The sequence below is a fragment of the Gadus morhua genome, chromosome 9, assembly GCF_902167405.1.
Source record: "Gadus morhua chromosome 9, gadMor3.0, whole genome shotgun sequence".
NCBI lineage: Eukaryota > Metazoa > Chordata > Actinopteri > Gadiformes > Gadidae > Gadus > Gadus morhua.
Window position 1 is genome coordinate 4,258,395 of NC_044056.1, and position 14,052 is coordinate 4,272,446.

At 48.1% G+C, this 14,052-nt stretch overlaps 1 protein-coding gene across 1 annotated transcript in view; it reads left to right on the forward strand.

Annotated features, from left to right (window-relative positions):
• The window catches only part of cep290 (centrosomal protein 290), a 46,050-nt gene that overhangs the window by 9,663 nt on the left and 22,335 nt on the right, over positions 1 to 14,052 (forward strand). The window contains 17 exon segments of the mRNA XM_030365579.1: positions 20 to 189; positions 1,124 to 1,286; positions 1,641 to 1,741; positions 1,841 to 1,907; positions 2,426 to 2,529; positions 3,635 to 3,719; positions 4,234 to 4,364; positions 4,928 to 5,098; positions 5,567 to 5,716; positions 5,968 to 6,083; positions 6,289 to 6,391; positions 6,635 to 6,865; positions 9,036 to 9,209; positions 10,004 to 10,115; positions 10,869 to 11,077; positions 11,777 to 11,928; positions 12,227 to 12,338. Of these exon segments, the coding sequence (XP_030221439.1) occupies positions 20 to 189; positions 1,124 to 1,286; positions 1,641 to 1,741; positions 1,841 to 1,907; positions 2,426 to 2,529; positions 3,635 to 3,719; positions 4,234 to 4,364; positions 4,928 to 5,098; positions 5,567 to 5,716; positions 5,968 to 6,083; positions 6,289 to 6,391; positions 6,635 to 6,865; positions 9,036 to 9,209; positions 10,004 to 10,115; positions 10,869 to 11,077; positions 11,777 to 11,928; positions 12,227 to 12,338 (2,351 nt within the window).

The window sequence follows — 14,052 nt, forward strand, 5'->3', positions numbered from 1 at the left end:
GGCGGCGGGGCCGCGGCAGGCCCGTCCTCGGCCGCCCACCGCCTGGTGGAGGAGCTGGAGGCCAAGGTGGCGGCGGCGGAGCGAAGCGCCCTGGAGGCCAGGCGCAGCGGCGAGCTGGCCGAGCGCGACGCCGCCGACAAGGACCGCGAGCTGAGCGAGACGCTGACCCGCGTCCGGCTCTACGAGTCTGTGAGTCTGACGCTACCGCACACTACGCCACACAACACGACGCTACCGCACACTACGCTACACAACACGACGCTACCGCACACTACGCTACACAACACGACGCTACCGCACACTACGCTACACAACACGACGCTACCGCACACTACGCTACACAACCCGACGCTACCGCACACTACGCCACACAACACGATGTTACTACACACTAGACTACACAACATGATGTTACTACACACTAGACTACACAACATGATGTTACTACACACTACGCTACACAACACGATGTTACTAAACACTACACAACATGATGTTTCTACACACTAGACTACACAACATGACGCTACTGCATACTACGCTACACAACACGATGTTACTACACACTACACTACACAACATGACGCTACTACACGCTACACAATGTTACTACACGCTACACTCCATAACATGAGGTTACTACACACTACACTACGTGACATTACGCCATGCACACACTACACATCACATGAGTCTCAAACACACGATACACAAAATAACATCACAGTAGCACAAACTACACCACGTAACATACGCTATGCACACACCACACTACATAACACGACGCTATTCACACACTGCATAACATAACGCAACGCACCGCACAGTACAACGCTGACCCTACACTACATAGAGGTAAAGCTATGGACACATTGTACTGCACCACGCTCTGCTGCACAACTACACACACACACACACACACACGATGCAGCGTCTACTAGCCCCTTCCGAGTATCTCCCCAACCACCATACATTTGACTCCTTTTTAGCGAGCATCTGTCTGCCCCTGGAAGAGGAGCAGAGGGCAGTAGGGGAACCGCTAATGGTGTCACTCTGTGATTTATGAAGAGGGAATGAGAATTGACAGACGAGCGCAACCGGCACTCTCTTTATAAAACCACAGGGGACCGACGGACTGGAAGCAGCCATCGCGGAGATCAAAGAGGGCAAGCGCCAGATGAGAATGAAAGACCGTGAGACGGAGGCTCTCGCGCGGGAAATTAACGGCCTGACGCTCAGGAACAACGAGCTCCAGGACGAAAACGAGGCGTTCAGAGAACGGCTAGGTGAGCATTTTAGGATGTACACACGTAAATTGACAACGCCATTCAACTTTTATTTTGAAAAGTCCTGAATGGCAGCTGCAGTCTCAAAGAACCCTTGAACAAGAACACAGATGATTTGTTGGATGCTTAGGGGAGCAATAGAGCAAAATGGGGAGACCCAGTGGGAGAATAAACAGGCGAACAAAAGTTGGAAAATAGTGGATTAGTTAAGCGTTCTAAATTAAAGTAGCCAAGTAACCCTAATTCATGATTTATTTTGAACTCTACTGAAGCCTATCTTTGGATACCCAAGGAGCTTAAATCAGGGGGGATGGATGACAAAAACGACAGCCTGTGCTTTTGTGTCTATAAAAGGTCTGAGCCCCAAGGAGGAAGTGGATCTCTCTGAGTTCCTTCACGCCAAGAGCCTCCGACAGCGGCAGTACAAAGCTGAGAACCAGGTCCTCACCAAAGAGGTTTGGACCTGCGCCACACTATTATCAGCATTCTTCTCCAGGGGAGCTTTCTGTTTGTTTCTTTATGCCGTTGGCTGACCGTGGACCTTTTTTGTTCAGATCGAGCGACTTGAAGAGGAGCGGCTGGAGCTGAAGAAGCAGATCCGTCGCATGGTGACGGGCCGAGGTGAACTCCGCGGCCTGACCGTCGCCGTTAATGTTGACCCCAGACACAGATGGGTCCCCGGTCTCGAGTGTTCTGATGTGTAATGCAGCATGTTGCGTCACCGCGAGAGCCTGGCCAGAATACCATCCCTGTCCTCGTTTTCCCGACTCCTTACTTTTGTTTTATATTTGTCATAAGTGATTTGTATTCATGAAGAGTTATGTATACAAACCACTTATTCATATAGAAGACAAACTTCTGGTGGAAGTAAGTAAGGAGTCGGGAAAACAAGGACTCGTGGTTTAGAGTAGAGTAATAAAGTAAAATGAAAAGATAACGGCAGAGTTGGTTTGGCCGATTTCATTAACTTGAACACCAGCAACATCTAAATCAACAACATTATCAACCCCTTGTCAATATGTCTAAATGGCAGCTGTGACTAAGATCGTCGGTTGAACAAACAATCTTGTTCAACCTACAATCCCAGATGGTTTAACGTGTCTAATCTCCGTGCTAACCATCCCCCTGTGTGCATCCAGAGCTGGGGGGATCCACCACCGCCGAGCTGGACCAGAACGACGCGGGGCCGAGTAAACTGCTGCTCCTTGACCTCCAGGAGGGCGCAGACAAGATGAAACGGAAGGTCAACCCCTTTAAACTACAGGAAGCCTGGGGTTCCTAGCAGGGGTCTTTACAAGCATGAGTCTAGAGTAAGATTCCTCTAGGGACAGCGGCCTTTACTACCAGGGGCCTTTACAACCAGGGGCCTTTACAACCAGGGGCCTTTACTACCAGGGGCCTTTACTACCAGGGGCCTGTAGAACCAGCGGCCCGTAGAACCAGGGGCCTTTACAACCAGGGGCCGGTAGAACCAGGGGCCTGTAGAACCAGGGCTCTGTAGAACCAGGGCTCTGTAGAACCAGGGGCCTTTACAACCAGGGGCCTTTACTACCAGGGGCCTTTACTACCAGGGGCCTTTACTACCAGGGGCCTGTAGAACCAGGGGCCTGTAGAACCAGGGGCCTTTAGAACCAGGGGCCTGTAGAACCAGGGGCCTGTAGAACCAGGGGCCTGTAGAACCAGGGGCCTTTACAACCAGGGGCCTTTACAACCAGGGGCCTGTAGAACCAGGGGCCTGTAGAACCAGGGGCCTTTACAACCAGGGGCCTTTACAACCAGGGGCCTGTAGAACCAGGGGCCTTTACAACCAGGGGCCTTTACAACCAGGGGCCTTTACAACCAGGGCTCTGTAGAACCAGGGCTCTGTAGAACCAGGGGCCTTTACAACCAGGGGCCTTTACAACCAGGGGCCTGTAGAACCAGGAGCCTGTAGAACCAGGGGCCTTTACAACCAGGGGCCTTTACAACCAGGGGCCTTTACAACCAGGGGCCTGTAGAACCAGGGGCCTGTAGAACCAGGGGCCTTTACAACCAGGGGCCTTTACAACCAGGGCCTTTACAACCAGGGGCCTGTAGAACCAGGGGCCTTTACAACCAGGGGCCTTTACAACGAGGGGCCTGTACAACCAGGGCCTGTAGAACCATGGGCCTGTAGAACCAGGGATCTTTAGAACCTGGGGTCTTAAGAGAAAGGGACCTCTAGATCCAGGGGTCTAACACACAGCCTCAGACTGGAATGACCAAAATATGAATAACAATCTATCTCAGATGAAGTCTCCGATCTCACAGCTATTGGAGGCGAGGGGTGTCAAAGATCAGAGTGATGATGCTTCTGTTGTGTTTTATAGACTGAACACTTGCAGAAGGAGCTGAGTGACAAGGAGAGAGATCTTGAGCAACACAAGACCGAGTCCAACCAGCTCAGAGTCAAATGTAAGAAGGCTGTTCTTTAACCGACGGAAAATGAACATTGGGGTCTATGGGTTGGTTGTTGAACTCGCAGCCCCAAGGTATTTTGACCCCCATTGTCCAAAACATATATGTTCCTATGTAAGCCTAGATAACCCCAGCCCCTACCTGCTTCTCCATTGCATGTTTCTTCATTCACCATGAAATATATATATTGTCTAGGCCGCTGTTTTTCGGGTTGGAGAAAAAGCTCCTCTTAATTGTATATACCGTAGATATATGTTCTGTATGACATTTTTTGTAGTAGCGCATTTTTTTGTCTTTTATATTTTTTGTCTCTTTGTTAATTCATGGTACTGTCATAGTACAATACTTACCGCTTTGACACAGGAATCTCCCATATGGGAGAAATACAATATCTCATGTGAATGTTCCCCTTTCGACATTCAACAACGTGTGGCATTGAAGTTCATGTGCAGGCGACTGTGAACGTTCCCCCCTCACTCCGGCCTTCCCTCCCATTGAACCTCCTCTTCAGTGGAGGAGGTGTCCAGGGTCAAGAGCGACCTAGAGGCCACGCTGACAGAAGTCCTCACAGCCATGAGGGCCAGTCAAGAGCTGGGGGCTCAGGTTGCTGTCGCCGCCCCCTCCCTGGAGAGACTGCTCAGAGTACGTGAACCACGTCAAAAGACGTCCATGCGCGTAGTCCCACAACATCAACCGCAGCAATACTAAACGCACGACACAGCCCAGCCACACGACGACTTGGTCAGTTGGGACGAAAGTTTCAACATTAAAGGGCACATATTATACCACCAGGTGTGAGTGGGATTAGCCGTTACAAGCCGTTTCGAAAATCGGCCTCTTCTGACGTCATAGGTGGGCGTGTCCACCTAGATGTATGACAGATAGATGAGCAACGTTTGCTACAGTCCCCTGGGAAGGCTGGTAGAATGAACTATCAATCATTGGTGGACACGCCCACTTGGGATGTCAGAAAAGGCAGATTTTCGAAACTGCTTCTCATACTCACACCTGGTGGACTAATATGTCCCCTTTTAACTATGTCAGTTCATCCATCCTCAAATTGAGGTCAATGGGCCTTAATGGGTTAGAGGGCTTTGTTCTGGGACACCATGGACCCCGCTCAGAACAACACGATACATTGACACGGCGGCGGGAGCAGCGCAGTAACTGGTCATTGACAATCCGAACCTTCCCCACCATCCCAGGTCATGGAGGGCAAGGGTTCACCCGCCTCTGGGAAGCCCGAGGCGGTCTCCCACCTCCAGGCCCATCTGGACCAGATGACGGGCCGGAACCAGGAGCTCAGGCAGGAGCTGCGCCTGGCCCGGGAGGAGGCCAGCGAGGCACTCAGTGGGCTGGCCAAGGCTCAAGTAAAGGTACTGGTCTGCTTGTCTGTCCGGGAACGTATCCCTTGTTTTATTTATTTGATTCCCCTTCTTTCCTCAACGTTGTAGTCCACGTGCTCTGTGTTTGTGCTCCATGTTTTAGTCCATGTGTTGTTTCTCCCTTTCCCATCCAAAGAACCACAATGGAAACAAGCCTTTGGGCTTCATTGTGTTTTTTTAATCCTTTTGAACACTTCTGTTCATTGTTGTCCAATAAAGTTTTCAATCAAAAATCAATCAATACTGGGATGACTCGGACCTGGTGGCACTGAGATGACGAACCACAGCATATTTATATCTCCTCGTGAACACGTAGCTGATCACACTACTAGCGCTGTTTTGTTACTTGATTGATCGTACTTGATCCTGGATCAGATTGTGTTGGAGACATGACGTGGTTCACTACGGATCGTATTGGTCATGTGACTGTGTTGCACTCCCTGTCTGTGCGGCGGTGAGGTGACTCAACTGCAGTCCGAGGCGGAGGTCCCGAAGCAATCCTCTAGCGAGTCCCCGGCGTTCCGACCTTTGACCCTGCCTGCGGATTTGGCTCCCTCGAGTGCGGAGATAATCAGCACCCTGAACGAATACGCCATTCGCCTCCTCCAGGTCAATTCAGTTGATCCTCCTTTGTTTGTTTGTGTCTCTGATTGAGAAATGCTACGGGTATGGCCCTTGTCCCTGTGCTATGTAATCATTTCGACAAATGTATGATTATATGGAATAAAGTATAAGTATATAAATATATGAATGTGTAATAATGTCCAATTTTTTTTTTCTTTTTCAAAATGTGCAATATTTTTTGCAATAATGTGTCTGCCACCACAGCTATATAACAGTATGTGTTTATTTTTTGCTAGGAGGTTAAACACAAAGAAGAGTCAGCCGAACAGCTCACGGCCGCTCTGGAGAAGTACAAAAGCAAAGTGGGGGTTATCTTCCACCGGCAGGGTCTGCTGTACAAAGAGCATCTCAGGTGGGTCCAACGAACACCCTGTCCACCGGAGCCCCCAGTGTCACCCCGCTCCATCTTACCGTCCTCCTTCAGAACTTCTGCTGTCAAGCCATTGGGTTGGCTTAGCTAGTAGTGTGTCAATGTGTATTAACTGTTGTAAGTCGCTTTGGATAAAAGCGTCTGCTAAATGTCTTAATAATCTCTCTTGTTGTTTTTGTTGCCACAGTGACAAGGAGACGTGGCAGAAAGAGAGGGAAACGTTTGCAGAGCTGAAGAACAAGATGGAGGAGCAGAGGGATGTGGATAACGTGAGGGTCCAGGAATTCAACGTGAGTCGAACCCACCAAAATTAGGGTGGAATTATGGGTACTGGATATGCAAGTGACCCAATGGTCCAGGATATTAAAACATCAATATCAACCGCAATAAACTAATAGAAATAATATTATAATTGGATTACCAGATGACTCAGAATATTTAAGCCTTCTAGCCTCTCCGGAATTACAATAATCAGAATTTGCTTTTGATAGAAGTGTTTTGCTCGAATCAAAATGCCCGCATCTTTGAACCAGAACCTGCTGGAGACGCTACGGAAAGATCCGGAAGAGTTGCGGCGGCAGTTGGCGGAGACGGTGAGGCAGGTGACGGTGCTGCGGGTGAACGAGAAGACACTGTCGCGGCGCTACACCCTCCTCATGGAGCAGGAGCAGCAACTCCGCAAGGATAACAGCAAGCTGAGGGTCGACAGCGGGCACATGCAGGTCGCCGTCACCGAGAGGATGGGCTACCTGCAGAGATACAAGGTACAAGTAGCCAGGACTTGTAGAGGTACAAGTTACCGTGCCCTCTAGAGGTACAAGTAACCATGACCTGCAGAGATACAAGGTACAAGTAGCCATGACTTGTAGAGGTACAAGTAGCCATGACTTGTAGAGGTACAAGTTCCCATGCCCGGCAGAGATACAAGGTACAAGTAGCCAGGACTCGTAGAGGTACAAGTTACCATGCCCTCTAGAGGTACAAGTAACCATGACCTGCAGCGATACAAGGTACAAGTAGCCCTGACTTGTAGAGGTACAAGTAGCCATGACTTGTAGAGGTACAAGTAGCCATAACTTGTAGAGGTACAAGTTCCCATGCCCTCTAGAGGTACAAGTAACCATGACCTGCAGAGATACAAGGTACAAGTAGCCATGACTTGTAGAGGTACAAGTTCCCATGCCCGGCAGAGATACAATGTACAAGTAGCCAGGACTCGTAGAGGTACAAGTAGCCTTGACTTGTAGATGTACAAGTAGCCATGACTTGTAGAGGTACAAGTTCCCATGCCCTGCAGAGATACAAGGTACAAGTAGCCATGACTTGTAGAGATACAAGTAGCCATGACCTGTGGATGTACAAGTAACCATGACTTGTAGAGGTACAGGTTAACATGACCTGTACAGGGGAAAGTTACCATGACCTCTACAGTTACAAGTTAACATAATCTGTAGAGGTTAAAAGTACAAGTTACCATGACCTGCAGAGCTACCAGTTAGCATGACCTGTAGCGGTACAAGTTAGCATGACCTGTAGAGTTACAAGTTAGCATGACATGCAGAGATGCAAGTTAGCATGACTTGCAGAGACATAAGGTACAAGTTATCATGATGACCTCCAGATATACATGGTACAAGTTAACAGGACCTGTAGAATTACAAGGTGCCATATGACCTGATTTGTATAGATACAAGGTTCAAGAAAAAAAAAAGAAAAGAAAAAAAAAGATATGATAAAGATATGATATCCATATCTCCATTAGCCTAAAAACAACACTCTCTTATTCCAAGGAATGGTGGACATTTTCTTGAAACATAATCGAAAATATAAGTATTCCGTTGGACGACGGGTATGTCACATTGTCGATTCTTGCCAACAATCCCATGCTCTGATTAAACAGACATGTTGTTTAATAGGGTTAGGGTTATCAAAGTTTGCAATGTTGGCAGTCTGGGAATTTAGTTTCATGGGAGAATCATTTCACAACCGTCCATGACATGATGAAAGGATGAAAGGAACAATATGGGAGGAAAAGGATATATTTGGGCCCCTTTTATGGACAGGAGAGGGAACAGACAGACCCGCCGTTCCCTATGCGCAGAGTATGCAGAGTGCGTAGGGCACCAAGTACCTTGGGGGGCACCAAAAATTAAGATTTCAAAAAAAAAAATTATTACATTATTGAATTACAATAATATATAAATTAGTTATGAAGAGGCCCACCGTTGTTTTTCTCTTAATTGTATTGTATAACCTATCACTCAGGGCCGGTCAGTGCGCCCCCCCCCCCCCCCCCCCCACACACACACACACACACAATTTAATGTTGAGTTGCCTAGGGCACCGAAACGGTCAGCGTCGGCCCTGGGAACACATGCAAGAAAGAGAGCGGTAATGGCCTTTGTATTTAAACAGGTGTGTCTTGTTGAGATGGAGAAAGTCTCATGCTACAGAGATCTGGACAAGGCAACCGCAGAACCCAGGAGTTTTGTTTTAGAAAAACAGCAGGGCATTGAAAACAGCCGTACATCTTAACGCAACATCAAAAACACAACTGCTTAGAATGAAAAGCAACAGTACATAAAAAACACCAGAAGGCCTCAATTTAAAACACACAAACATGTAAAGCACTCCAGTACATGAAAGACACAACAGTTCATTGAAACACAGGTTAACAGTATACAGCAGCAACACTGCTTGCTTTAGGGTGTTCCCTAAACAACACTTTAAACCTTGAGGGAGCATTGGGAGTCAAAGCAGTGACACCCTAACCCTACCACCCTAAGGCCCAATCCCATTTCTACCCCTTACCCCTTAGGGGAGGGTAAGGGAGGGGTGAGGGTAGAAATGGGATTGGGCCCACCCTACCACAAAGCATTTACAGGGATTGAATGCATGCCAAGTTGAAACATCGGTCTTTCCCTGTGTTTCCAGGAAATGGCAGCGTACAGGATCACAGCCCTGCAGAAGGCTTTGGATGAGAGCGTTCCTTCCGCCGACCTCGAGCGGGCCAACAAGCAGTATACGGAGTTAACCGTCAAATACCGAGACATGCTGCAGAGAGACAACCACATGGTGCAGAGGACATCCAGTCTGGAACATCTGGAGGTACTCGCACGTTCCATTTCAACGATTCTCGTTTTTTGGGAACATCTGTTTCCTTTTTCAAACTCTTTATCCGGGAAAGCGACAACAGCAACACCAACGCCGGTATTACAATCGAAACTTGAATTAATCCGGCTGGAGAGAGGGGGGCTGTGCTCGGTGCCAGCGGGGGTTCTGATTGTTCAGGACAGGGAGACGGGACAGAAAACGAAAGTGGGTTGAAAGAGGGACACAGTGAGGTGGAAGAGCACTGAACGGGATGGGGGCTTCTCGGGGGGGGCTGTGTTCTAGCTCAACCCTGTGCATTTTCCCAAGTTCCCTGTGCTCGTACTGAGCTGGGAAAAAAACATTTTAAGTATGTTTCCCCATCTGCTTGGAACAACCTCCAGAAAGACTTAAAACTATCAGAACTGATCTTACTTGATGCTTTTGGCTTATTACTTGGGGACTTATTTTGTGGAAATATTGGACGTTGTACCTGTGTTTAATTCCTCACTTGAATTCCCAAAACGGTCTTTAATTTGTGTGAAAATTGTGCGTTTTTGGTTTGCATGAAACATATATGTATCGTCTGTTCCACGCTGCTCTCAAAATAGATCTTAGGCCCAATCCCATTTCTACCCCTTACGCCTTCCTCTTACCCCTCCTTGTTTTGAAGGGGTAAGGGGAAGGGGGGAGGTGTAAGGGGTGGAAATGGGATTGGGCCTTAATCTCAATGAGACATTTACATGGTAAAAATAAAGGTTAAACAAAAAGAAAGCATTGATAGTAACGTGTAGCGCGATGCCTCCACGCAGCAGGAGAACGCCTCGCTCCGGGAGCAGATCTCTGAGCTGGTGAAGGAGCTGGAGAGCGCCAAGGAGAAGCTCAACACCCTGGAGCAGGCCTGGGAGCACTGCAGCATCGTGGGTAAGCAGACCGCCAAGGCCGTGCGAGACGGCCTTATCGACCGCTTTTATCGCTTTGACCGAACGCCACCTCCAATCATCACATCCAGGCGTGGGACTCGTCGATAACTCCATCCTAGAAAAATATTTTAATGCGTTCGATATTTTATTATGGTTCCAAGCGCTGGCCAAGTCTTGCAGGGCATGAGTTACAGAGAAGGGGGCTGTGTGCGGGTCACCAGCTGTTCAGGCCTTCAGGCGGCTAAGTTGGGAATAGGATGCTGGAGTAGTTATCTTTAAAGGAATTCATGATGTGTCATGGAGTTATAAACTGTGAGCTTTATGGGCTGTGATCAGGTAAATGGTATGGTAATGAGAGCCAAGACCGTTCGGCCGGTAAAATGTTTGATCATTTTCCCGTGCTATTATTAATGTCTATTGTTATCTATTCTAAAAATAGGTGGGTTGACACTGTCTTATTGCAATGATAATGTATTGGGTACAAAATGTACGCTTATCCAGCACAGGTTGTGTTGATGCTGCGCCCTGGTTCAACTCTGGCTCCAGGGTGGGATATGCTTGCAATAACAGCCCTTACGATAAATCGCAATGTGAACGAGAGGGAAAAAGAGTCGTCCAAGCCAAGAGAAGCATACTTTTGACGCGCCTTCCAGCGGCATTCATCTTCCGACGTTCTGCGGTGGGGATGTTGACATTTCTTCAAAAAATGCCTTCTTTTATTTATGCATTCCTCTTCACTCTTGGTGGAAAGCAGCAGGTGACGTCAGGGGCGTGGACAAGGTGAGCAAAGCACTGGCCAACCGCGAGATGGCGTCCGCATCCAGACGCATCACCACGCTGGAAATGAAGGAGCTGAATGAGCGGCAGAGGGCCGAACACGCGCACAAGATGTGCGAGCATGCCAGGAATTCCCTCCGGCACGCAGAAGAGCGCAACGCAGAGCTGGAGGCCAAGTTTGCAGAGGTAAACTCTCTTAGCTCTTGCCCTCGTCATCGTCATCGCCCTCTCTCTCCCTCTCTCTCTCTCTCTCTCTCTCTCTCCTCTCTCTCTCTCTCTCTCTCTTTCTCTCTCTCTCTCTCTCTCTCTCTCTCTCTCGCCCCCCCCCCCCTCCTGCCTGTCACTTTGACCCAAGGCCAAAGAAAGCTCTCGGATGATGATTGCTCTCTCACACACTGAGACTTTGGTGTGGTTGTTTATGCTCAGGGTTCCATAGCTACAGTGCTGGTCTTGTTTGACCTTGAAGTTTTAACATTCAAGTCATTATAGTCAAGGTTACCAGGCAAACATCTCCAATTCAGGCTTTTGGTCGGCTATTTTGGTCGAGTTGAGTAAATATTTTAGAAACGTAGATACTTTGATGTTATGAATCATTAACGAACAGAAAGGGGTGAAGGGATCTTGCTTCAAAAGCCAGTGAAACAAAATCCTATTTATTTTTGTTTTAAACGCCTTAGAATGTCTTCTTGAACATAGTAATTATGTCTCCATTATTAATAAAAGTGTAATTTTAAGACAACCTTTCGGGATGATGACACATCAGTAGAGCAGAAAAAATAAACACATTTAAGAAAGCCTTGTTTTCGATTGGCTCCGTGACCCTCCGCCCGTCCCCTGTCCGTCCGTCCGTCCGTCCGTCCGTCCGTCCGTCCGTCCGTCCCGCAGCTGACCAAGCTGCACCTGGAGGCCCAGCGCGTGGAGCGGGAGCTGAGGGACCAGCTGGCGGAGAGCGTGAGCCGGGCCACCAGCGACGCCGACCGCGCCCGCGTGGCAGAGCTGGAGAAGGCGGAGGCGGAGCTCCGCGTGGAGGCCTCCAGGTGAACCACCGCACGCCGGCGCTAGTCCCATGTTTTAACAAACTACTATGTTGGTGGTAGTCGTTTATTTTATTAACGTGGCATTCTTTTTACAATTGGAAACAAACAAGGTGGGGATTTATTACAAATGTTCGATTTAACCCTTAGGGGGTACACATACCCCCATATGAGCAACACTATATACACTTTACATATTTACTAACTAAATACATTTGAACTAAAATGTGCACCTTGTGTGGGCTTGTATTGCCCCCTCCACAAACCCAGTTGTTATGAGGGAATTGGGTTCTCTCCGCAGGCTCCGAGAGGTGTCTGACGTGGCCAAGATGCAGGTGTCTGTGATGGAGGCCCGGCAGCAGTCCAGGGATAAGGAGACAGAGTCCTTCAGGAGGCAGGTTCTGGACCTTCAGGTGAGGAGATAACCCGAGGATCTCTGTGTGCACAGACGATCCCCCAATCGGCAGTTGTTACGCTATGTGAGGAGACCAAAATCCATGGCATCCATTCATGTATTTTTGTCTGCAATGTAGAAAAAAAGTAGCTTGTTTGCCACCTACCGCAAAGGAAAAACATACACCTAGTACCACTCCTCAGAACCCATAGCAGTGCTCTGCGGAACGCCTAGTAGCGATCCGCAAAACACCTGGTACTGCACGGTGTGCGTGTGTGGAAGGCAATCGTTTGCATACGTTGCATTGAAGCACATGGCAGCTGTCCTTTTTTGGAGACATGAAACCGATGGATGATTGGCGGTAGGATGGCAGCGTCTCTCTGCATCAACGGAGTCATTGGCGGGGCAACCCGCTGGTTCATTAACCACGAGCAACAGGCCTCCCAGTCACGCAGCCGGGGTGGCCAACAGTCCTTCGCTGTCAAGGCTATCAAATGTAGGCTTGTTAAGCGATATCATACCAGACGGAGTGCTGTTCTACTGAGTATCAGCACAGCTGTGATTCGGTCGAACTGAAGTGCTGGGTACTGGAGATAATCACAGCCGTGCTGATATTCATTTTAACAGAACCGCCGCAAGCGGGATTTTCTCTTTAATGCAACCGTTTTAAAAATGTAAGAGTTAACAGAAATAAGCGATAACAGATGAGGATTTTTTTTCTTTCCTTTGTTTACAAATGAATTGGCTCCGCGAACGCAAATGGTTCTGAAACTGGGACTGGTTGTTCAAGATTCAAACGTGACAGCATAAGTGCTTACTCTTACTTTCAGATGTCACTCAATAATCATTACAGGGTGCACCACAAAACAACTTATTATTTAGCTATTACTAATTACAAAATAACTGCTGAAAAATTACACAATAATTACAGGCGTTAACCGGTGTAATCAATGCTAATGGTGGCAGTTGGTGATAATAAGTAAACTACACCGGTTGAATTTAACTGGCGGAATTTACTGTTGTGTAATCTGTGACCTAAACAAATTCATAAAAAAACGCTTTCTCCGGCTGACAGGGGTCATCCAGGGGTCAGGAAATGACCCTGACGGGGGGTCACAGGGTCAGAATCACATTCCACATAGAATACGAGGCCCGTGACTCGCCTTAAATGCTGGAGTTTTACGTGCTTTATCGCCGGTCTGGGGCGATCTGGAGCCGTTTTTTTTTAACGGCGCCCTTAGTGTGCTGGCGGGAGACTATTAGGAGCACAGTGCGAGGGAGCAAACACACACTCAAATAAAACCTGAGCAGCAGCCCGGCCATGGCGGGGCCTCTGATGTTCAGCGCCTGTTTGTGGAGTGGGTGAAATGAGTGCCAGATGACGGTCTGACTGCCCGTCCCGGCGTTTTGGAATCGGCGTGCCCGCCATCTCTTTAGCGGCGGTACGTGCGTGAAAATGGAACACAGGACAAATGGAAACACGCTGAACAGCAGTCAATTAATCACGTCAATTATTTATATTATTTTTATCGTTTCTTTTGATTTGTATTTGTTTTTTGTTTTTTTTAATCGTTTCTTTTAGGATTCTTTTGAACAGCAGTCAATTAATCACGTCCATTATTTATATCGTTATTGATTTTTGTTCTTTATCGTGTCTTTTAAGATTTTTTGAGCTTTGTCGGGAGAATATAACCTCGGAATGGGAGAGAGACACTTGATCGGTGCATTCAACC